This window comes from Dermochelys coriacea, chromosome 2, assembly GCF_009764565.3.
Source record: "Dermochelys coriacea isolate rDerCor1 chromosome 2, rDerCor1.pri.v4, whole genome shotgun sequence".
NCBI classification, from domain to species: domain Eukaryota; kingdom Metazoa; phylum Chordata; order Testudines; family Dermochelyidae; genus Dermochelys; species Dermochelys coriacea.
Genome location: NC_050069.1, coordinates 116,034,644 through 116,060,566, shown reverse-complemented (window position 1 = coordinate 116,060,566; position 25,923 = coordinate 116,034,644). Strand labels below are relative to the sequence as shown.

The 25,923-nt window shown below is 42.0% G+C and overlaps 1 protein-coding gene and 1 long non-coding RNA gene across 2 annotated transcripts in view; one reads left to right on the top strand and one right to left on the bottom strand.

The window, feature by feature from the left end:
• Positions 1-19,987, bottom strand: part of ELOVL2 (ELOVL fatty acid elongase 2) — a 93,135-nt gene extending 73,148 nt beyond the window's left edge. The window contains exon 1 of the mRNA XM_038388180.2: positions 19,705-19,987. Coding sequence (XP_038244108.1) covers positions 19,705-19,707 — 3 coding nt within the window. The 5' untranslated portion in view covers positions 19,708-19,987. The remainder of the gene's footprint in view (positions 1-19,704) is intronic.
• Positions 19,889-21,678, top strand: LOC122458770. The gene is made up of 3 exons (XR_006279009.1): positions 19,889-20,046; positions 20,179-20,353; positions 20,562-21,678. It is a non-coding gene; the product is annotated as an uncharacterized LOC122458770 (long non-coding RNA).
• Positions 21,679-25,923: the final 4,245 nt, after the last annotated feature.

Sequence of the window (25,923 nt, the reverse complement as noted above, 5' to 3'; positions counted from 1 at the left end):
AAAATCTCATTATACAAACAGCTTGAGAAAAGCTGTTTAAACCCACATGTTTTCTCCTAAATGTATTTAAAAAATAGGGACCAGCCAGTCTAAGAATCAGAGGTTATTGTTTCTGCAGGATTAGTTTGTATCCTCAAGTGACACTTCACAACATATGTCTTCCAAGTTCGGCTTCTTCCTTTTCCTCCTCAGACATATATTTTCACAGCCAGCTTGAAGTAAAGCAACCTTGTTCCCTACAGTTCTGCTGCCAGCATGCATAGAATCATTCCAAAGAGTAATGTGCTTTCAAACTGGCATAGAGTGAATGGCTGGCATAGACCTCAAGTAAGATTACTGTGTCAAGGCTTTGGCATTCCATTCATTGGAAAACCAGTTCCAAATAATGCCTTCCAGAGCAGTTTTGCTTCTGAGTGATCTGCATGTTCTTTTGCTGGATGGATGGATGGAATATACAAGTAACTTGGCTTGCTAGCTACAAAGCTAGATAGAAGATCATGTGACTCTTGCATCAATAAAACAGTAACTGTTGTTGCAAAATGCTATTTTATTAAATTATGTAAATATTCAGATGTTTTGTGTAAGCACTTCATTTCTGCAACAAAATACTTATGATCCTCTTCATGGTTGATGGCAGTTTTTTAATATTGGTCCAACAAGAGACTGCTGAATTGGAATTAATTTGCAAAGTGGATACAATTAACTTAGGCTTGAATAGAGACTGGGAATGGATGAGTCATTACACAATGTTATATATCCCCCCCACCCCACCCCCCACTGTTCCTCAGATGTTCTTGTTAACTGCTGGAAATAGCCTACGTTGCTTATCACCATGAAAGGTTTTCCTCCTTCTCCCCCACCCCCCCGCTGCTGGTTATGGCTCATCTTAAGTGATCACTCTCCTTACAGTGTGTATGATAAAACCCATTGTTTCATGTTCTCTGTGTATGTATATAAATCTCCCCACTGTATTTTCCACCAAATGCATCCGATGAAGTGAGCTGTAGCTCACGAAAGCTTATGCTCAAATAAATGTGCTAGTCTCTAAGGTGCCACAAGTACTCCTTTTCTTTTTGCGAATACAGACTAACACGGCTGCTACTCTGAAACCTGTCAGTTTTAATATGATTAAACTTGAAATGAAGGGAATATATTTTTCATAAGTAGCTCATCCAACTTCAACATATTCTAACAGTTTTACTAATTTAACTTTAGTTATCCTTAAACTCCCCCCCACAAGTTTATATAAAGAAGTTATGAACAAACATCCTTTACCTACACACTTTATGGATATCCTAGACTATATACACCAACTAGTTTGACTATTTAGTATATGTTAGTGGTGTTATGTGATTGGTCACATTATTTTTTCTGCTTTTTAGTTGGATGACAAGCATTATGAAGAAGGGAGCACTCCTAGTATGAGCAGCAAATATCCTTTGTCATGGTTACAGCGCTACCCTCACCTCTGTCCCCTTTCTGATCTCCAAGTGCCCACCCCCCTCAAGTCTCGTGCCTTTACCTCTCCAAGGGTGGAATTCCACAATTCTCCCACTCTTAGACCAGAGCCTGGGCTACAGTACCCTTTGAACAACTGTGCTTACCCAGCAGGTCACACTGAATTCATGTCCTTGAAGTTCTTTCCTTTGGGAACCCATAACCAGTGATACAGAAATCTTCCTTCTTAAAACCAAAGTATTGTTTATTTTAACAGTCGGAACAAAGCATTTAGAGGAACATGGTTTTTAAAACAGCAGTCTTCACATATCTATCTTCCCTAAAGGCTCATCATCCCCGATGGTAATTTAGGTAGACAGACACCCAATGGGTGCTAGTCTATCAGCCTGATTTCTCTGAACAACTACCTGCTCTCTTAAGACAGTGTCTTTTTAAGCCTGCTAAATCTCTCCTGTTTTCATGGACCTTTTCCTGCCCTGGTTCAAACCAGTTTTGTAGGCTAGCTGGAGAGGAGGCAAAAAAGTCTTCAGTTAGTAATCTTGGCATTGTCCTTTAACAACCATCAAGTGTTTTCAGAGAGGTGGCTTTTCTTGAGTTATTCTTATCCGTTCTTTTTTTCCAGACAGTTTCCTGTTTTATTAAACCAATATAGCAATACAGAAAACCTCTCAATAACCAGGTCAATGTACAATATTAATAAGTTACAGAGCAGGTCCAAATCCATCTCACCCTGGTTCATATGTGAATATATGCAGAGAACAGCCATTTGCCAGCTTTTGGCAAATAATAACCTCTTCACATTTATGTTTGTGAAAATGCAAAGTGAACATATCAAAAAGCAATTAAGTTTGAAGTGTTTGTAAAATTCTCCCCCCCCCCCCCCCGCACCCTCCATTCTAGCTAGTGGCATTCAGAGTCCAGTTCAGACCTGGTGTATGCAATGCACCTCAACTGAAATATGATGGGTTCAGCCACATTGATTTTTCAGGAGATGCACCTGCTTACCTGGGGTTTGAATTTAGTCAAAGACAGAAGCCTAAATGCTTCATGATAAAACAAACACAGGTTAAGTATTTTTAAAGAACAACTTGAAAAAGAAACAGCCAGTTTGATTTTTAAGATTGTAAACCTGCTTTAAGAGATCTTTTTGCATGGTTCTTCTCCAATCAAGAGAGGTCATTCCATAGTTATGGAGCCAGAGAGGAAAAGATGTGGCCAGTACCTATCCTGCAAGTCCCAACAATCTCCTCCCCTCAGACCTTAGCAAGCATAAAGATATAAACAAAGCTAAAGGCTCAAAAAGTTGTTATTTGGACACCAGTCCATTAAGAACTATAATTAATCCTCATTCAGTCCATGCCTACAAGGGCAAAGATGATTCCTGTATTTTATTTTGTATTTTTATTTATAGCTGTTCCCCTATGACTTCTGCAGATGTCTGTGCTGTTTAAGGGGAAGAGCGTAGTCACATGTCTCAAGATCATGGAAATCATCCTGACTTTTTCTTGGGATGGTCACTTGTCTCACAAGCATAGATTGAGATGATCCTGACCTCTGTCATCAACTGTGAGACTCAAATGGGAGTGACAGGTACTGAACACATTAGAAGATCTGTTCCAAGATCATTTGTCATTGATGAATTATGTTCTCTTAGACTAAAGGAAAGGGCATTGTGAACCATGGTCTTGGACTCTTGTTCCTGCTCAGAGTACAGCAGGTCTCCATTTAAGCAAGGGGTGATATCCAAGGCCTTTTTTTTTTTTGTGCTGCACTGCAAGAGAGATTTGATGATCCTGTCTTTGAATAGCCTTTTCAAACAAGCCACCTTTAAAAACCTCGTTGCAGAAATACCATGGGTATGTGACCCTTACAATGAAACCTCTAACTGATACTTTCTAAAGGTCAATAACTTCTGCTAAGGGAAAAATTTCTGAACAGACCTTAACTCAGCATCTATTGTTTGCATTCACAAAATTGCCAGAACAATAACTTGCAGGGGCAGGTATGGTTAGAAATCTAAATGTTACCTGATTTGTAGACCCCACTACATTGGATGCATGTATATTTCCATGCAAGAATTCATGTATCCTTGTGATTCAGGCACAAACTAGAGCCCACAGCAGGTTTTGGATGTAGCCACATTCTAATCAAATTGAACTGACTTCATTATTAACATAACTGTTACTACAAACAAGGTTTAAATCTTTACCATGTAACAAGAGCAACTGCTTTTTTCATTTTCTCACCCCTATACTTGTTCATCTAGGACCAGATTTACTCAACCTGAAAAAGATGGCAGAATCTAGTCCACAGTGTATTTTGAGTGAAAGGGGAAGAGTTGAGACCTGTGCTGACCAAAATGTTGTCTAAGAGCAGGTGTAGCAGAGATAGAGATGACGTAGAGTGGGGAAGTTTGCAATATCTACATGCCTTAGTTGTTGTCTGATGGAACACATGTAAGGGTGGATAGTAATTCAGGTTCCAGGCAGCAAAATCATTTGCTATTGGGCAAGGGGGGCAATTGCCCTTCCACCACCAAGAACTTGGTTTGCTTCCCCCACGCCCCCTGACTTTTCATAAGTCTATATGATCCACTTTTGCCTCCCCTCTCCCCTGGCTTTGCAGGATATAATGTAATCACATAATGTTCTATATGCTCATTCAACTTTTCCCCTCCCCCAATTTTTTTCTGAACTGATGCCCCTGGTTCAGTCCTTGGCCCTTGCTGAGAATGCAGTATTGCCCAACCCAAGTATTCAAAAATCTTAAATCAGGTTCCAAACTCATGAGATTAGTTTAAAATCTCACATCATGAGTTTTAAGACAATACTTCCGGGTTTTCCGTATTTTCCCTCTTGTTTTTGAGACTTTAGGGGCAAGAGGTTTCATCTTTCCCCTTTCATAAGGGCTAGAAACATACTTTTTTAAGATTGAAAACTGATTCCTATGTAATCACATGACTCCAGGAACTAGGCTTCACAGATCTGATCAAGCCCCCAATAATCCTAACAACATCCCAGTGTGAGAGGGCCAGCGGCTCACTGCTATCTGATAGTGAGTTTTACTTGGCCTGACCAGTCCAGTGTACCCCAGCTCGGTAATGTCATATCTGTATCGAAATGATGTCATGTAAGCTACCAATGGAAAGCAAATAACATACGGATCATCAAGATTGTTGTGTGGTGTAGCTATAGAGGACAAACTCAAAATTACAGACATATTGGGAATTATGTTGTCAAAGTGTGTTTGCGAGACAGGGCTAAAGTTACCCCAACCTACACAGAGGTTCTGCCACCTGGAAGGCATCTCCAAGGTACATTCAGAGACAATGGGCATGCAAGGTACATAGATGGTAAACAGGACCATAAAGACAGCAGGGGGCGGAGACTCCAGGAAACAAATCAATTTGCACTTTAGCAAACACAAGTGGGGAAAGAGACTAGCATGAAACTTCCTTCCCCAGGAGACTCCATGTCATCTTCCTCACAGCTTGAATTAACTTTACTTTGGGGGTTAAGCATAAGAAGAATCCATTTCAAAGGCTCATTGGACTATAAACAGAGGGTCAGAGAACGCCATGTTATCTTTCACCTAAAACAAAAGAGCAAAGCACTTTGGAGTTTGTGAGAGATCCTGACCTGAGGGGTGGTCAGCAATCTTGCTGGAAGGTAGACTGGTAAGGAAACTACCTTGAACAAAGGCTCTAGCTTGTTTTGTTAAGTCTTAGCCTCTAGAAAATGTTTATCACTTTTATTTGCTTGTAACCATTTCTAACTCTATCCTACATACTTGAACTCACTTAAAATCCTATCTCCTTTTATTAGTAAACGTGTTTTACTTTTAATCTAAACCAACTCAGTGTTGTGTTTGATTTTAAGTGACTGTTAACTCTACTTCATGGAGCAAGCTGCTAGTAACTTTAAAGGAACAGTTGACCTTAATAGCTCTCCAAATGTTCCAGGAGAGGGCTAGAAACAGCAGAATACACGGCGTGGGTAAAATTCAGAACTGAGAGGGTGCTGAGGTCACCCCTGCATATGGTGACTGATGATAAAGACTGAAGTGTGGCTGTTGTGTTGTAGGCAGGCTGCTGGGGTCAAAGCGGCAACCCAGCTGCACAGCGCACAGACACTCAGGATACTTCATGTTTATCTGCTGGCTGGAAGCATCTAGTCAAGAGATCCACAGCAGCAGAACATTTTGAGGCATGTGGGTTTACAGGGCAGGTGGTGACACAACCCCTCACTGGTCTGGATTGTACCCCAGAATGTTACACTATCCCTGCTCATCAGATTGCTGGGATGGGATTCAAAAGTTGAGTTCCCAGGTGTTAAGCCCCTTCCCTGCCCTGCAGAGTCTGAACAGATTCTAACCACTTTCCCTCTTGGGGTCCCTAGGCACACTCTTGGGATTCAGATCCTTTATCCAGCTTCCATCCTGAAAGCTACAAGCACCTCCAACCAGTGCTGACTCTGCAGACTCTCGTATAGCTAAAACACATCCTTTCCCAGAATCCCACCCACGGTGTGAGCCTCCCTCTTTACATCTTCAAGGGACCATGTGGTAGGTGTAGCATATAACACATTATTGCTCTTTATTTAATCACACACAAAATACACTGATCTATATAAAAAGTAAACCCTACAGGTATTTCTCCTGCCTCAGTTTCCTCACCACTTCACATTATTCCAATCTGGGTGTCAGAGCTCTCTTAGGCCTGGCCAAAGACCTTCTGTTCCTGTGCATGATTTGTGTTCTGAAACATGGTGCCTTCTCTCCCCCAGCTCTTCTTCTCAAACCTTGGCCAGTCCATTCCCTTCCTTTCTCCTGCCCAAACTTCCAGTGCATCTTTCCTTCGTGAGTATTTTTTAATCCACTGCTTCGTGTGGCTGCTTCATCCTGTGACCGAGAATTTTCCACTCTCCTACCAAGCCCCATTCCCCTTGCTTCTTCCCCCTCCCCCCATCCCCCTATCATCAGATAGGAGGAGGAAGTATCTTCTCCTACCCAGCTTGAGCAAACTCCCTTAGGATACCTCTTGTCCAGTGAAAGCACAGTCCCAAAAGTTAACTACTCCTCATTGTCCTCCATCAGGTGAGACCACCTCCTGATGGATCTGTGGATATGAGTGCCTTTGGGCCCTGGGACAACTTGCCAGCCATAACTCATATCCACAGATCGATGGGATCTGCACTTAACTTCCCATTCCTTGTAGAGGTCTTCAGTGAAGAAGGTTCCAAATCCTGTGGCTTTGTGGGAGATTTCCCTGTTGTCTAGTCTGGATATCAAACTGACCAGCTGTCCATAAAATTTTCCAGGAAAAACAGGATAGATGAGACCTGAATTTTTAAAGTAAAAACCAAACTAGGGAGAAAGAAGAAGGCCTGAATGTTTTTTCTATCATAAAGTAGACAGGGCACAAACCCACTTCTTTTTCCCTTTGCAGGTCATTTGTAAGTACAGGGTAGGTATGTGGCACATAGGCATAATCATAATATATGTTGCCAAACCATGAAGAGATGTGTCTATGGTACATGTGGTTTAACAATCTATGTTAAAACCACCTGACACTGCTGTGATGACTCTTGTAATAAAACATCCCTGTATCTGCCTTTTGGCTGTGATTAAAAGAAAATAGCATTTCCTTATTTACGTGATCAGTGTAGACTATGGCCCTAGCACTGACTGAAAATCTATTTCTAAACACTTATTTGGGTCTGTTGTATCACAAAAACTAAAGAAGCAAGTGGAAAAGAAGCTAGGTTGGATATTAGGGAAAACTATTTCACCAAGAGGGTGGTGAAGCACTGGAATAGGTTACCTAGGGAGGTGGTGAAATCTCCATCCTTAGAGGTTTAAAAGGGCCAGCTTGACAAAGCCCTGGCTGGGATGATTTAATTGGGGTTGGTCCTGCTCTGAGCAGGAGGTTGAACTAAATGATTGCCTGAGGTCTCTTCCAACCCTAATCTTCTATTATTCCAAGTGTTGGACTGAAACCATCTCATCATTGATGAAGACAAGAAGTGACGAAGTTAAAGGAAATCAATGCTTCCCTTTAAAATAAAGTAACTCAATCAGATTACTTACTTTGGGTAAGTACTCTGGCTGTAAATTGCACGTGATAGCTTTCATCCTTAGCAATAGTAATACAGACTAGTTTTTTTCCTTTAGTATTTGTGACTTACTCTTGTATTCATTGGAGTATTCATTGCCCATGCCTCCTATTTCCTGGCTTGTATGTTATTGATTGTATGAGAACACAATTAGCCATTTACACAGGTTAGAAGAAGACCTATAAGGACCAGTGAAACTACTGCCTTTTGCTGAATTTTCCTCACTCTCAACTTTAAGTGTAAAATCCATGGAAAGCACTTGTACTATAAATGGGACTATTTCTGGCTGTTTTTTTAAAGTCATTATTTATTTTAACAATTATACAATACCACACAAAAAATAACTACAGACAAGCAACACACTTTTACAAAACCAAAATTTTAGTCTGCCACACCATTCCCCCAACAGCTCCTTTGTAATATACTATCACTTTTACAACTGTCTCCCTTTATATAAGAGGAAAAATTCTTCCCTAGCAACTGAAAATTCTTCAAATTTTGTCACTAATCTTATAAGTAAAATGCTCATAAAGCAATTTCTGCCGTACCAATGTCCTAATCTTTTAAATCTGGCACATGTGAACTTTCTCATTTTTTGACAATTTGTCTCATTCCACAGGCAAATGAAATATAGTTTTTAAGAGTTCTTAGTCCCATGTGTTGATTGAAAAAGCATAATTTTTGCCTTGGCTAGTAAGTTATGATTCCATGTTATTTCTACAACACCTAGAATATTTTACCAGAAGCTTCCAATATTAATACTTGCTAAATATATGTCTGATTATCACAAAGATCACATGTCATTGTCTAGTAGACGCCATTTGCACAAGAGTCCATTTCTTTATAGAATTTTTAGAACTGGTTAAAAAATTTCTGACAATGTTTTTTTCCCCATCAGAAAAATTCTATCCATTGAAATCCAAATGTTCCACAGGATCATGCAATTTTCAATGAAATTTTGTCTAAATAAAAATAGAAATGAAGCATTTATATAAGATAAAGATACTGATTATTTTTTTCAAATTCTTTTATATTAAATAAAAAGTTTAAAATGAAACAGTGTTTAGATTGTCCTTGTCAAGGTTCCTTCCCCACTCTGAATGCTAGGGTACAGATGTGGGGACCTGCATGAAAACCTCCTAAGCTTACTTTTAACAGCTTAGGTTAAAACTTCCCCAAGGTACAAACTACTTTACCTTTTGCCCTTGGACTTTTGCTGCCACCACCAAAAGTCTAACTGGGGTTTTTATTTGGAAAGAGCCATTTGGAAACATCTTTCCCCCCAAAATCCTCACCAAACCTTGCACCCCCCATTCCTGGGGAAGGTTTGGTAAAAATCCTCACCAATTTGCATAGGTGACCACAGACCCAAACCCTGGGATCTTAAGAACAATGAAAAAGCATTCAGTTTCTTAAAAGAAGAATTTTAATAGAAGAAAAAGTAAAAAGAATCACCTCTGTAAAATCAGGATGGTAAATACCTTACAGGGTAATTAGATTCAAAACACAGAGAATCCCTCTAGGCAAAACCTTAAGTTACAAAAAGACACAAAAACAGGAATATCCATTCCATTCAGCACAGCTTATTTTCTCGGCCATTTAAAGAAATCATAATCTAACGCATATCTAGCTAGATTGCTTACTAAGTTCTAAGACTCCATTCCTGTTCTGTTCCCGGCAAAAACATCACCCAGACAGACCCAGACCCTTTGTTTTTCCCCACCTCCAGCTTTAAAAGCATCTTGTCTCCTCATTGGTCATTGTGGTCAGGTGCCCGCGAGGTTATCCTAGCTTCTTAACCCTTTCCAGGTGAAAGGGTTTTTGCTCTGGCCGGGAGGGATTTTAAAGGTCTTTACCCTTCCCTTTATATTTATGACAGTCCTAAAAGAACTTTTTCTAAAATGTCATTTCATGATCAATTTTGAAATTTGACATTTCATTCAGATTTACAATGACGGGGGGAAAATGTAAAATGTTGGAATTGCTCATGGAACAAAATGTTCAGTTCCCAACCAGCTCCAATTGAAATAGCAGCAGTGCCATCCAAGATTCATTAGAAGACCTTATAATGTAGTCCAACATAACTTACCATTATCTCTCATAAAATTGTATTTTTAAACACCTTCTTTTTTAAGGCCTTGTCTAAATTACAGAAACTTTCAAAAGTTTCCCACTCCTGCCCAGTGCCCACAACAGCTGAACTCCAAAAGTACTAGCGAAGGTTGGAGCTCTAGTGGAAACTGAGTGCTCAATTCAAGCCCTCCCATCTTACCATATTCAAAGCACAGGTTTGGAAGGAGAGAGAGAATCCAAACTACAAAGCACAATATTTTGACACATTTGGACTGATTCTGTACTGTTAAACCAACATTATGATGGTGTGACTTCATTGACTTCAGTGGAATCCCAATGGCATAAGAGAGAGTGAAGAGTCAAGAGCAGAATGACAACTGCTTCTCCACCCTTTAACAAGGTGTAACTTGTGGCCCTCTACTCTCCCATTTTACTGGTGGCAGGTCCATGGGCGGGAGTAGGAAATGGAGATACTTCAAGAAGTTTATTGCTGCAGTCCTAGTGCCAAGTCTCTATACTGGCAAACAGTAGGAGTAAAGCTCCGGGTGTCCACTTAAACAACTGGGCTTTAAAACCTTAATCCATTTTTGGTTGGCTGGTCTTATTCTAAGTAGATGAAAAACAATAACCTATACAATAATATGTAATCTTTATTTTATACTGAACTCTTAAATATATCACTGCTATATGGTAATTATCCAATTCCTAGTTACAGTGCAGTGTAGGAAGCTATAAGAAGCTCTCCAAGAGGTAGTCTGAGTTAAATACTGTGGTCCACATTTTTGGCAAATGAGGATGCAAACAACAAGGAGAAATATGCAAAAAAATGATTTAAAGCTGAGCTGTTGCTAGGTGTTTAGTGTTAGTTAAATATGATACAGTTGGAGTCTGAAGCATGAGACAAAGTAACACTTGGCTGCAAATGAATAGGGGGAGGGGTTGTTTTGAGGATGGGAAGCCAGGGAAGTCCTCTCATTTACTTATGCCGTCCTCAAAGGCCATCAAAAATAAACCAACATCTTTGTTTCCTGGCTCTAAATGGTCAGTAAATTCCAATCCCAGCCAAGGTGCATACCTTTCTTTCCTTTCCCGCCTCCACTCCTTTACAAACTAATCCCTGACTTGCAGTTAACAAGTATTACTCTATCACTGTTCACATACTTTAGACTCCAACTGTATCAGATTTATTAAATAATTCTAAACGCCTAGCAACAGCTCATCTTTTAATCCAGCTTTATATGTACAGATTAATAAAACATTCTTTATAGTGGGGCATGACTCTAATAAACATTAAGCCAAATTCATCCCTGATGTCACTGCATTGAGTTCAACAGACTTGCACCAGGGAATAAAATGGCCCTTTATATTTAAGCAAACTCAGAATTTACTGCAACGTTTGTCCTTACAATAACTGCTGTATTTTTAACTGTTAGGCTCAACTGTATTTCTGACTCTGAGTTTCTTGATTTCTGCCACTGTGCAAAGAGAAACTCCATGGGAGTAAGAGGGACTACACTGGTGTAAATCTAGGAGCCTGATGCAAATTAGGGCCCCAGTTCTCCTTTTGCTGACTGTTGTGCATTTTTATGGGAATACAGTGATTGGAGCTAATGAACCAGATGATTTTCAGATGTCGAATGAACCCGCCACCACCCAGAGGATCTGGGTTTTCAAGCTGCTTTCAGAGCTCTGCACTACCACTTCTCCATTATAGTACTATTCTGATGGATCTGCTTCAGCAGGCACGAAACAGATAAAGAAGTTTAAAATAAATTGTGCTGACTGCCTCAGTCACTCAGGTTATCTAGTCACTTGGCATACAACCCTGCAGTTATTTCACTTTAAAATACTCATAGATCTCCTTTAAAAGTCATGGTGGCCTTATTCTCCACTAGGTTGATCTTTGCATAGCCATTGATACCTGTACAATGTGAGGTAGCTGATCAGAGTGGTAGCCTCTTTACAACCACTTCTACCTGTGTAAATAACTATACAAGCTATAAAGGCACTGGAGAATGGGGCCCATTACCTCTATGGTTTGTGTCAGGGTGCCACTCTAGAGGTTAGTGGATATGAAAATTGCTTTAAAACTACCGGTGAGATTTTTGGCCCCCAGAGAAAGCATGTTCTATGAATACAGCAGAGACACAAGGACCAAATCCTGGCTTCTATGCACAATGCAGATAGGCAGTATAAATGTTTTAAATGTGCTCAGTACTGATTCTGCCATCATCTCTTCCTTCTTGTTTGTGAAATCTGTGTAAAGGCTAAAATGTGATGCATTTAAACTTCAAAAAGGAGTTTTCATACCCAAACATCATATCCTAACCCATTAATATTCCTATACCATTGTGGTTTCTGAGTGTAAGTAAGTGTGTAAAAGATGCATAGCATTTATGTAACAATTTGTGTAGACTTGATACATTGTCTTGGACTTTGGGTTCCAAAGAGGATATGGAGCTAGGCTGTTCTCAGTGGTAGCAGATGACAGCAAGGAGCAATGGTCTCAAGTTGCAGTGGGGAAGGTCTAGGTTAGATATTGGGAAAAACTATTTCACTAGGAGGGTGGTGAAGCACTGGAATGGGTTACCTAGTGAGGTGGTGGAATCTCCATCCTTGGAGGTTTTTAAGACCCGGCTACACAAAGCCCTGACTGGGATGATTTAATTGGGGTTGGTCCTCCTTTGAGCAGGGGGTTGGACTAGATGACCTCCTGAGGTCTCTTCCAACCCTAATCTTCTATGATTCTATGAATGGAAGGACTGCTGGGACTGATTGCCTCATGAGATCAGAAATAGGCTGCGAGGCATCTTTGTTTGCCGTGGGTCCTGTGTGAATAGTGGATTTCTGCCAGGATAATTTCTGGCAAACAGAAACCCATCTCCTTCTCCCATTTGATGGCACATTATATAAATGTCTAGGAATGCTAGTGCATGGAGATGGGATGTGCAGAAAGCACATGGTAATGGCCAGTTTACAGTACATTGTGGTAAGGGGGCTAAGGCATCGTATTACAAAATACACACGACTCTACACTTCTGCTGCACTCTTTACTGCAGTTTCTCAAAGCAATTTACAAACATTTATGGATTATGAGAAAAGATTTTTGGTTCTTATTATATTTGCCTCCTTCCTACAGAGAAGACGCTGCTCGTGTTCAGGAGGAGGGAAAGTTAAAAGAAAATAAAAGAAGGTGGTGTTTGCTTTTCCTGCCCATTCACAATATTCCAGTGTCAACAGGAGGAAACTGACACTAAAACAATGGGAGGAGGGGGATGTACCTGAAGCAGAAAAGCAGCAGGACTGCAGAGTGCAAGGGAGGGAGTGACTTCTTAGCTGGGGAGGAAGATGGACTCGCACTTGACAAGGCTTAAGTGGCTGAAAACTTTTATTTAGGGGGAAAGGGACATGATTTTTTTTTTCTTGTGAATCCAAGTATCTCCAGGGCAGTCTCTCAAGCTGGTAACATTTTAACGAGGGAGAGTTCTAAACAGCACAGAGTTGGGTGGGATTTTAAAGGTCCCTTCAAGAATGCAGCACCTCATCCGTGGGAAAGACCTTTAACAATGGCCTTAAATAATCCAAAACAAGAGCCACTGTTCAAATGAGACTTGGCTGGTTATGGCTCCAGCCCCATGGTTGAAGCACTGTTGAAACTGCATGCCGAATTATATCCAGTACAATCCCACTGAGCCGTGTGTGGCAACCAGGTGTGTAAATCAGGGCAGAAAAAAAACACTGGTGCCTGAATATAATTCCTTTTCTTATTAAACTTTACATGCCAAGCACCTCTTTACTTTTCAGGATTAGAGGGAAATGCTCTATTTTAGGGGGGATTAAAGGCCATTTGGAGTTGATGGCCCAGAGCAGTGGCAGGCAAGGGCCTGGATGAGGGCTGGACTCAGCCATTGGTATCAGTTATTTCTTTTTTGTCATTCAAATGGATTTGGGGTCATGTCTGACATCCCAGCCATCATTAAAAGGCTTCCCTGTGGCCTTTTGACATGCACACAGAGGTATCTCACTGCCAAGTCCCTATCCTAGGAGGGGAGGGGAAAGCCTGCAGGGTGAACTCCCACCTCCACGCAGCCAGTGGCCTATGCTTGCCACTGCCATGCTGGAGCCCCAACAACTATTTATTGACAAAATTTTCAGAATTTTGCAATATTGTGCACAGAATTTAATTTTTTTGTGCTGAATTCCCTCAGGAATATGGGGTGCTGGGCAGTTGGGGTGGGCTGTGAGGGGGGGCTTGGCAGTGGGGGTTGTCTGTGGTTAGGAGATTGCTGCACATAGGGATATGTGGTGGAGATCTCTGGGTGAGGGGCCACTGGGTATGGGGGTTGCTGGGCAGGGGGGCGGTGTGGCAGGGCACACTGGCAGTGCAGGGATGGATTTGGGGGTCCAGGTGGGAGGGAAGTACAGGGGTTAGGGGTGAAGACAGCACTGTGCAGAGCTTAGGGGTGAAGGCAGCACAATTAAACTGTTTTTAATAAAGTGTATGTGGCAAATTTTCCAATACTGTAAGCTTATGTTTGTGTTGCTAAGAGGAAGTCGGGCATAGGAGTACCAGTTTAATAATACTGCGTAGGGCTCCATAAACCTTAAGAACGGCCCTGTCCTCAACTGATGTAACTTGCATATATCCCCTGAAGTCAGTAGGGCTATACTGAGTTATACTAGAGGAGGATACGGCCCAGCATATCCTTTGCTTCAAACCAGGAGTTCAGTGTAGGCAAAATATAGCAAAAGCTCAAAGACTCATAGACTTTAAGGACAGAAGGGACCATCATAATCATCTAGTCTGACCTCCTACACTTAGAGTTGCTTCTTCAACAAAATAAAAAGAAAAATTAAGCATTTCTCTACAATGTGGGCCAAATTCTGCTCTATCACATTGACCCAACCGTAATGAGGTCAATGACACTGGACTCAAGTGAGAGCAGATGTGTGCTCCCTGGCTGCAAGTTTCTTCCTAAGTAGGACACCTAATAAAATTGCTGGGCCCTGTACAAGTAATTACACCAGTGTAAAAAGACAGACTAACAGTATTTCAGTGCTCACTACTCTCTGGGCAATAATCCATATTCTCAATTGATTTTTTGATTAGCTAGGGTAGCACATTTAGCTTTGAGTCATTATCATTTGAGTTACCATGCTTGTCTTAAGGCACCTGTTCCCTATTACAGCATTGTCACTATATCCCTGACTCATCTGAAGTCTTCAAGACAGCATCATCACCAAAATATGGATCAACAGTTCTAGTTATATTTTAGACAACATGGTGACCTTCTCAGGAAGATCCTAGGGATTTTTTTTCCCATTAAAGTCAATGGCAAATGACAGTTGAAGTCTTTTCTCTGGCAAAAATCCCATTGAAGTTGCTAGGTCTGAAATTACACCAGGGATAAATCTTTTACTTCAGAAATAAATTTGGTCCAATGAGAATTTTTACTCGGACAAGATTTCTGCCCTGACCATGCTTCCATTAAAGTTATTTTTTTCTCACTCTTGATGAAAAAGCAAACCACAGGAAATTATTTTTATTACATTTTGCATGTACCCACATCTTGGTACAAACCCAGAAACATATTTTCATACTATTTTGAGTTTTTTCCCTGTCATTATCATTCGGCCGAATCTTTTTGCAATGCAGATAGCCCTGTGACAAGAAATGAAAATGGAACTTCTCCTTACAGATCAATACAGATGTAGAAAAATAGATAAAACTTGCTTACAGAAACATACCAAACCCACATGTGATTCAGAGCCTGGCCTTCTCTATATTGATGATAGACATCCAAAGACTATTCATTTTTACTCAGAGGTTAATTTAATCACTGTATGAACCAGAAAAGAGTTTCAGGATCAGTCTCTGATATATTATTGGAAATTCAGAGTAACTGCACTGATGTAAATGGAGTTACTCTAAACTTATACCAATGTGACTGGCCTGAAATCAGCTCTCCAATGAGGAAAAAAAAATGAAGCATTTTGACAGGTTCAAACAGCTCTGTTTAATTAATTTTGATTACCAAGAAAATCTCAGTGCGAGTTCTGTGACCTGATTCACTCGTTCTGCACACCTGGCTTTTAATTATATTGTACATCTTTACCTTCATACTTTCATCAAAACATGCTGCACAGTATTCTTTGGGACACAAGGCTCACTTGTAATCATCATCATTGTAGTCTAAGTAATGTATTACTGAGATTTGGAATTGGCTTAATTTTATTCTGCACAACTACAGGAACTTAGAATCAATAGCATAATGTCTATATACTCTACAAGTATGGAGGGCAAATTATTCCTCCTCCTTGAGATATTGTCACTCATATCCCTACAATGCAGAAGAAATGCAATGATCTTGTGTCAATCATTGATTGTAGAGTGTCTTTTACTAAAGAGCTTATCCAAAGAATTCATATGGGTAATAAAAGGAAAATAAAACTGTTCCATTTCATGTTCATTATACATAGGTGCCATTGCAAAATATATCCACCCATGTACATAATCATTTTCATGTGCAAATATATGGGCATAATGCTACTCCACTGGAGCTGATTTCAACATTTACTCCAGCAAAACTGGAGTAAAGGTATGGTGAATCAGGCCCATTTTTTGAATGCAGCATATGCATCTGTGTCTAAAATATAGCTGATGTTGGATCTGATGCCAATTCTGTTAAAAACAATGACAAAATTCCCATTGACTTTGATGGGAGCAAGATCAGACCTAATACCTTTTTTAAAAGCTTTCTTGGAAAAGGGTTAATCATTTGTGGCAGGAGTGTGGCTTTTAAGCCATGCTCTTCACTATTGTGAGTGCTGCAGTCAGAATTCCTCAGGCAAGCAGTATACACTAGAGCACTGTCTCTATCACCCATTTAGTGAATGTAGCATGTGTTTCCCTCCTACCTTCTTAGGTCTGAGTCAGGTACAATCAGGCCCTTAAATGGTCAACTTAAACAAGACTCTCAAAGGATAACTTCGGCCCCATTTTTAGAGAGACAACATGTAGATATATGGACCCTTTGAGGGGAGAACCAAGTTAGTTCTTCTTTAACTTGCTCATTTCAAGGGCCTAGACATTTTCAAAAGTGGTGGCTGTCTTTCTGGACCTCACATATGGCTGAAACACCTGCTTTCAAACTATTTTTATGCAGATGGCTTTTCATCAGATAACATGCATACCACTGAAGAGGAAGAACAGTCTTGTTGATAACCCACATAAATGGGTTCTGTTCTGAACCATGCCACAAATTTATGATGGGACCTTTGCCAAGTTACTGAACTTCCCTGTCGCTCACTCTTCTCATCTGTAAAATGGGTCATAGTGCCCTAACTCACAGGGCTACTGTGGGACTGAATTCATTACTGTTATTAAAATGCTTTGGATTCCTCTGAAGAATATACTCTATGCATACAAAGTAGTAATATTTTATAAGAAAATTCTCGCAGTTGCAGTGTGGGTGCAAGAATTGTTTTACTTTGTAGTTCTCACACTCTTGCACCCCAAAAGTGAGTGTTAAAATTATTCTGTTTATATTCATGAAAAAACTGTGCCCCTAAAACCCGTATTTATGCATGATTAATGCAAAAATGTGTATTAACATATCTTCATGAATAATCAATAATGTGTACACATTAGCCTGAATACTTGGAAAAAAAGAAGATGCAGAATAAAAGACTCAATTTCAAGATGGAATTAGTAGAAACTGAGGTTTTAGGCTTAAGAACTTTGTAAAATCAGATTAATAGGTTTTTATAGTGCTGTGTTTCTTTAGCGTGAACCCTGTGAAATCCATATAACTGGAATTGAAGCTATGCATTATGTTAACCTTTCTTTATGTATAAAACCAATCACTTTTTTTTTCATAAAGGACTGTGGCAGTAAATTGGTTGCAATATTCAAACAAAAGAATCTCTAACACTAATACACACTTGACAGACTCTCAGTCAAAGGTAGAGCAGGTCCAAAATACTGACTCTTTCACTTTCATAAAATTCAGGAACGTTGTTAGATTACTTTTGGGAAGCTGATCTTTCCCTCCTGTCAATCTAGGACTTACAGATGTCACAGGTGAAAAAGCTAACCAAATGTCATTGACGTAGAAGACTCCCTCCCATAAGTTAACTAATGACTTTCTATTTGGGCAGGTCTGAGGTTTTAACTAAATGCAAACCCACCACCATGTACTGGCATTGTGACTAAGGCCTGGTCTACTTTACACGGTTAGGTCAACATAAGATGTCTTGCCTCAAGCTAGCTGTGGAAGTGTCTCCACTTAAATTTGGCTCCTGCTGACATAAGTGCCTCACTATGCCCATCTAGTAATACCATCTCCCTGAGCAGCATAGAGTCAAGGTCGATGAAATTAGGCTGACACGACAGTGTGGACACTGCATTGCTTACATTGGTTTACTGGCTTTCATGACCCATTCCACTATGCACCACACTGACAATACAATCGATACAAGCACTCCTGGTAAGGACATGCACCACGGACACAAACAATTTAAGAACTGCTGTGGCTGTATACTGGTGTAAGATAGGTCAACATAACTTTGTATTGTAGATGTGGCCTGAGTCTTCCTTCTCATTTTGTTTCTCCTTCTGAATTCACTCCCTGAGATATTCATGAGGCACATTTACTGACCTTTCATTTGCTGCTCAGGTAAACCACAAAAACAAGTTTGCATTCTAGGTTCAATCCAAACTAGTTTAAATACAAACTCAAATGTTCTGCAGCACTTCATTGGAGAGAGTTACACTATATAAATAACCACAATAATAATGCCAAGTTTTCTACAGCACTCTTCAATTTGAGATCTCAAGGAAGTTTTAAAAAGAGGTTGATTATCCTCATTTAACCAATGGGGAAACTGAGGCACAGAGAGGGACTTGACTGGTCCATGGTCACCAGACAGGCCAGTTGCAGAGCCATGAATTAAACCCAGGTCTTCGGAATCCCATCCCACTAATGCCCTATCCACTAATGAAGATAAGAAAACCTAAATCCTCAAACCCTTCAAGAGATGTGGATAGGGGAGTGCTTAGAGGGAGTTAGAAATGAAATGAAGACATTGAGTGCTCCAGGAACTCAACTCGCCCAATTAATTGGTTCCATTTTAAGATGAACTCAGATCCCAAGTTCAGATCTAAACTTCCTCAGGCTGGAGCCCATCCGGGATCTTATTTTGGAGAGGGAGGGCGAGAGAAAGGGAGTTTCAAATGTCCTTTACTCTCCCTCACACCCCAGCTATGCGGTTGCTGGGCGATAGGGATACCCCAGCCACATCGCCTTTCCCCTGGCCATCCTCCCCGAAGGCGCCCTAGGAAGGGGCTGAGGGTGGCGCGGGAGCTCCGCCCCACCCTCGCAATCCTCTCCCCCGGGGGCAAGCCGGCAAGGCTAAGCCGGCTTTAGGGTTGCTTTGTGCCAGTGGCGCGGTGGATCAAGGCCGTAGGGTTTAACCGCCTCTCCACAGGGGAGGCTTCAATCGCAGGGGACCAACGCCGGGCTGGGGCTCTGGGGGAAGTCCTGGGCCCCTGACTCGTGCCGGGAGGGGGAGCTGGACAGGGGCTCGGAGCGGGGGCGCATTGCCCCGGCTGGAGAGGCTCCATGGCGTGGGTCGTGTGAACTGCACATTGCCAGCTCGGCTGGGGAGGGGGGCGGGGGCGTAGCCCGATCCCCCCCCCCCCGCCCGTGCCCCTCTGCAGACACACACCAGCCATTTCCTTTTGTTCCCCGCGCTCCTGGCCCCTTGCCAGCTGGGGGCGTGCGGGGAGAGCAGCGCGCCGCGGGGGTCTCTGTGTGGCCAGAGGCGGCGGGCACAGGCCGGGCCAGGTGTGGGTGCGCCGAGGGTCGCGGATTGGAGCCGCTGCTGGCGCGGCCCGAGCGGGTCCCGCTGCAGCCGGGTGCGCCCCCTGCCCCTTCCCCGCCCGCACGATGGGAGGGAGCGAGCACAGCGCGGCCGCGGCCGGGAGCGGCCGAGGCTGCCCGGCTCCCTCCTTCCCAGGCGGTTTCGGGGCTCCAGCGGGGCTGGCGCCGTCACTCACCATGGTGCGGACGAGAGGAGCGATGCGCTGTCCAGGGTATCCAGCTCCCTTCCGCCCGCCGCTCGCTCCGCGCTCTCGCTCAGCTCCCGCTCCGCCTCGTCTCCCCGCCTCCCGCCGGCTTAGGCAGGGCCCTGGCCTCCACGTGCTCCCCCTGCGGCCGGGAGCGGGTGACTTCAGAGGGGAGGCGGATCCCGGGAACGTCCCGTCCCCCCGCCCTCGCACGCGCTGGCTGGCTGGACAGGCAGGTGCGCGAGCCGAAGAGGGCGGGCCGGCGCGCGAGGCTGCTTAGGACAGCTCCTGGCAGCAGCTGCAGCAGCGTGCGCGGGAGCATTCCCCTTAAACGTCCGCTGAAGCGGGCTGTAGCTCAGGAAAGCTTCTGCTCAAATAAATGGGCGGGTCTCTCAGGTGCCCCAAGTCCTCCTGTTCTTTTTGCGGATACAGACTAACGCGGCTGCTACCCTGAAGCCCTTAAAGGTGGGCAGCTGCGTAGTCGTTCCGAGCCTGCGAGCAGGGGCGCTTTGGCTGGAGATAACAGCCTGTCTCGTGTACGCTCTTTAGCCCCGGGAGTGCCCCTGTGTCGGCAGAGGCCTAATGCCTATAGTGACCAGAGAGCAACTACAGGTGCGGGGTTGGGCGTGGGTGTCTTTAGGTGGCAGAAAGAAAAGGAGGACTTGTGGCACCTTAGAGACTAACAAATTTATTAGAGCATAAGCTTCCGTGAGCTACCGCTCACTTCGTGTAGCTGTAGCTCACGAAAGCTTATGCTCTAATAAATTTGTTAGTCTCTAAGGTGCCACAAGTCCTCCTTTTCTTTTTGCGAATACAGACTAACACGGCTGCTACTCTGAAACCTTTAGGTGGCAGGTGACCACAACCAGGCGGCCCAGCAAGGCGATGCACGTCGAGCGTGAAGAAAAGAATATTGTGACTGCTGAGCTCTGAGAGCCGGAACACAGGCACTGCGCAGTCTTCTCTGTGCTGCAGGTTTTACTACAGCAAGGAGGCTTCCACAAACGAAAGAGGGGAAATGTCACAAGCCAGCAGAAACAAACGTGCCAGGCGTGAAGAGGGAATAATAATTAAGAAAGAAAATAATTTTGCCACCATTGGTTACTCCTTGCCTGCGATCATCTCCCGTACTCAAAAGCAAGAACGTGTCACCGCTGGATGGGGGAGGTAAAACACAAGATCAAGTACTTTCTCCTGTTCAGAAAACTACTTGAGGTGGCGGAGAGGAGAGAAAATTTGTAAGGCGTCAAGAAATTAAAGAGTGGAAGTAAATAGCGGAAGGGAAAATAATGCAGAAGTCCAGAAGGAAAAGGAGCCAAGGTTGGATGGATGGTGTCAAATCAGTTCCCTGTGAACAAGTTTCTGCCTTTCAAAAATCATCATAATTAATGACAGGTTTCAGAGTGGTAGCCCTGTTAGTCTGTATCAGCAAAAACGAGTCCTTGTGGCACCTTAGAGTTTGGGCATAAGCTTCCATGGGCTAGAACCCACTTCATCAGATGCACGGACTGGAAAATACAGAAGCAGGTTTATTTTGAATTGTCTCATTAAACTGACCCCCCACCTGGTAAGGCAACTCCCATCTTTTCATGTACAATTTATAAATATTTGCTACTGTATTTTCCACTCCATGCATCTGATGAAGTGGGTTCTAGCCCACAAAAGCTTATGCCCAAATAAATTTGTTAGTCTCTAAGGTAACACGAGGACTCCTCGTTGTTTTTATCATCAGTAATGTCATCCTTGTCATCAGTAAGTCAAGGACTAACAAGATAGGAAGAGTGAACTACCTTCCTGAATCTAATGGTGGTCCCTCCAAATCAGGATTGAGACACTAGTGGGCAGCTGGGGAACAAAGAGGGGAGGTAGTACTTCTGCTGCTTGTGCTGTATCTGTTCCCTGAAGAGGACTTCAGTCTGCAGGACTGTCAGTCCAGCACCTTAAAGATTTCAGTCCTGATATTCAAAATCCTCCTGTGATGGGCCGCCCAAAGTACCTGAGATCACATCTCCTTCTGAAACAATGATTATCCTGACAGCTACATTCCACTGGAACAAGGAAACTGACAAAGGAGGCTTCTGAGTGCAGGAGACAGTGACCAACTGGGTAGCTGGGGAGGAGAGATAGTACAAGTGGTAAGAAGGAAATCTCAATGTCATGATACTTTGCCAGGATACTTAGACCTGTGAAGGAATTGCAATTTATGTTTTTGTGCGATATTCCCATTTCAAACTTTGTTTCCATTTGGATTTAGACTGAAATTAAATCTTGAGATTTCCCACAAGATAAAAAATTAGAATTTTAAGTTAACAGAAATATTTTGGTTTGATTTTAACTTAAAGTTCAAAATTGTTTAATGTAAACCAAAATATATTACAAAACAAAAAGCGAGTTTGAAAATGAAAAATCTAAATAGTGTTCTGAAAATGCTGAAAATAAATATTTTGTAATTATTGAAATGCTTCATTGATTTGATTTTTGAAACAAAATTGTATTGACCTTCCTGTTGAAAGTTTTGACTTTTGACAAAATGGTTTTTGCTGACAGGGGGAAAAATGTTTTGTCTGAAAACTTTTGAGCAGCTCTCAGAGATTCTCTTTTTTTATTATTATTTGTTTGTCTTTTGCTTTTGTCTTTTGCTTTTTGCTTGTGTGCTTGGGCACACAACAGAATGAACCTCCGTAATTAAGGTGTTGTTGAAGTATATATGTTCATACCATTATCGAAAGCAAGAACCTACCTGATCATTTCCCCAAAATGAAAGCCAACAGTTGGGGGGGATGGGTTTGTTACTGCTTCACTCAATAGTTCTTGCTGGAACCACATCCGGAGATATGACAAGTGTACTGGGAGCAGTTATCTTCACAATATTGACTACCTGTCCAGAAATGGGAAGTACTAGTTATCTCTCAAAGACCTGTACTTAGGTGACTTCCAGCCCAGCTTTACAGTCTGAAGTAATTTGTTTAACCAGCCATATTCTTGAATGCTCTCTATACTGAGCCAACTTTTTGAGGTTCACCCTCAATATCTTCATTTTATTCATCTTCACTTTAGATTATTCACTTGATTCATGATGAGTTACTAAATGCAGAGGTTACTCTTGCACTGGAGAAAGAGAGAAATGGTCACTTTTGGACAGCCGTTTTGTCACAAAGAAATGGCCACATAAGCAAAAAGTTGGCCTCTTCATTCCATAATGTTACTGTTTTGGTTCTTCTGTTGGAGCTGGGTTGCCCCAGGGTAAGTGGGAGATTACTGACAAAAAAGCACCATACTAACCGCTGAATGTGATTCATCTACATCTGCTAGAGATGGGCCTGAGCCAGAAAGTTCTGATCCAGATCCCAATTTCCCAATAATTCAAAGGTTCTGGTGTTCCAGTTTAATCTCAGCATTTCTAATAGAATGGAGCCATATCAAATTTGCTATATGAAGAAGTATCATTTCTAATTTCTTGACTTGCTTTGGATGAAACATAATTATTAATGTTCATTAACATTGTGGTTTTTGACTTCTAATAATGGCTTTATTTTTTGTTTTAAATCAGTAATGTCTCAGATTAATTAATCACACTTTCATAGCAAACATAATTGAAATTGTCCTTCAATGGAAAGAGTAATAAAAGTTACTGTCACCTTTAAAAGTTGAATAAAGAGTTGGCTGCTTTTTTTTTAAGTACCAATCTCTTAAAATATAAAAAGCTCCTCTAAGTGTTCATTTATTTTAAATGTAGTCCCAATCAATCTGTATTTTACATAACTAGTCCAAGATTCAGTATTCTAAAAGTAACTGGGTCAAAGTTTGCTCTCACTTAAAGTTTAAACCTGAAATAATTCTATTGAAATTGATGGTGTTACCCCACTATCAATTTAGAGTAATTGAAAGTAGAAATTGGCCCACTAAAGATATACATTTAAAGAAGGATGCACTGAGTCTGTTCATGCTACCTGTGTTGCTGTTCTCCTTCCAGCAGGTAGCAAGACTTCAAGAGAATTATAACCCCCCACAGACAGATACCCTCTTATTTCAGCACAGTGGCGCTGGTGGAAGACAAAGTGTAGGTTTTCTGGAATGTTTTATGGTTTCATGTATCCTTTGATGGACACTGGTTCTAATGGTTGCATGGCTGGCCTCAGCAAGATTGCATTTCCCACATTCTTTAATTCAGGACTGCTTTCTAACCAGAGAGCATGCTGGCCAAACAGTCAGTGAGAGTCCAAGACCATTGTGCCAAATAAAGTAAGGGGTATTTTTTTAAAAATGATACCAGTGTAACTCAGACTGTTTAGTTTTAGGCTTTATCTACACTGGTACTTTCATCGTTAAAACGTTTGTCACTCAGGGGTGTGAAAAAACACCCCCTGAATGACAGAAGTTTTAAGGATGAAAAGCACCAGTGTGGACAGTGCTTCACTGGTGGGAGCTCTGCTCACGGCAATGAAGCTACCGCCCCTTGTTGGAGGTGGTTTTATTTTGTCGATGGGAGAGCTCTCTCCTGGTGATAAAGAGCGGCTACACAACATACCTTACAATGGTGCAGCTGCAGTATCATATCTCAAAACTCTACATGCTACATGTATTGGTACACTTGTGTGCATACTAGGAGTTCCACTCTGCTTGTCTGAATCCTACAGATAACACAAAATAGGAATCAGTCACTCCAGATAAAACTGCACACATATTAGCAGTAAGTTATTGTTCAAACAAGGCCTCAGTTGGCTAGAAAGCTAAATTATGTAAGTAAAATAAGAACATATACATAGGGCCTGTCTAGCACTGTTAATTATATCTCACTGGATGTAAGCAGTAGAAAAATCTGCTGTGTACCTATGTTAAATTTTTAAATGTTACAGTGTGATGGAGACATTCATTCTCATGTAAGCTAGAACCCACCCTTCTGCTGCATGGATGCGTTAGAGGGAGAAGAGGGAATAGGAAATTTCTAATCCTTGTATGCCTCACAAAAGTGGGCTCTCTCCCTCATGTTGTTGAGTATTGGATTGGCTTTTCTGCTGCTCTGTACACTATGGCCCAGATCCATAAAAGTTGGACGTAGGCACCTAAGTCCTTTTAGGTACCACTAAGATCCGCAAAAGCCCTGCTCAGCTGCCAGCTAAGCCTGGAGGCACCCTAGGTGCCTGAGTTACTGTCCGTGAACATGCATACAGCCTTGTGAGACAGGCACATATCTCGCACCTAAGCCCAATGGGATCTTCAAACTAGGCATTGTCCTGCCTGTTGTCTGCAGGGTTCAAGGTGGGAGATGTTCACAGAGCACATCTAATTGCACACTCAGTGGCCAGAGTGGAGAGGAGGAAGAGGTGGCTTCCCTTATAACCTTTAGCCCAGTGGCTAGGAGATATTCAGCCAGGCTGGGGGAAACCTGGATTAAATTCCCCCTTCTGCTTGATGTAGAGAAGAAATTTTGGTCTCTCACCTCTTAAGTGAGTGCCCTAACCACTGGACTATAGAGTCATTCTCTCTAGTCCACTGCGATTTTAATTATTTATACAGAGTGGAACAACTTCAACAGGAGAGATTGAGAGAGACCTACAACTGAACATCTCATAGCCCACTGATGAGGGCACTCTCTTAAGAGGTGAGAAACTCAAATTTAAATCCCTTCTCTACATCAAGCAGCGGCAGTCAAAAAAGCAAACAAAATGTTAGGAACCATTAGGAAACAGATAGATAATAAGATAGTAAATATCATAATGCGACTATATAAATCCATGGTATGCCCACACTTTGAATACTGTGTGCAGTTCTGGTTACCCCATCTCAAAAAAGATATTTTAGAATTGGAAAAGTTGCAGAGAAGGGCAACAAAAATGATGAAGAGTATGGAACAGCTTCCGTATGAGGAGAGATTACAAAGCCTGGGACTGTTCAGCTTGGAAAAGAGATGACTAAGGGCAAATATGATAGAGGTCTATAAAATCATGACTGGTGTGGAGAAAGTGAATAAGGAAGTATTATTTACTGCTTTACGTAACACAAGAACTAGGGGTCACCCAATGAAATTAATAGGCAGCAGGTTTAAAACAAGCAAAAGGAAGTACTTCTGCACATAATGCACAGTCAACCTGTGGAACTCGTTGCCAGAAGATGTTGTGAAGGCCAAGATTATAACTTGGTTCAAAAAAGAACTAACCCTGGTCTACACTACAGGGTTAGGTCGCATTTAGCCGCGTTAGGTTGATTTTA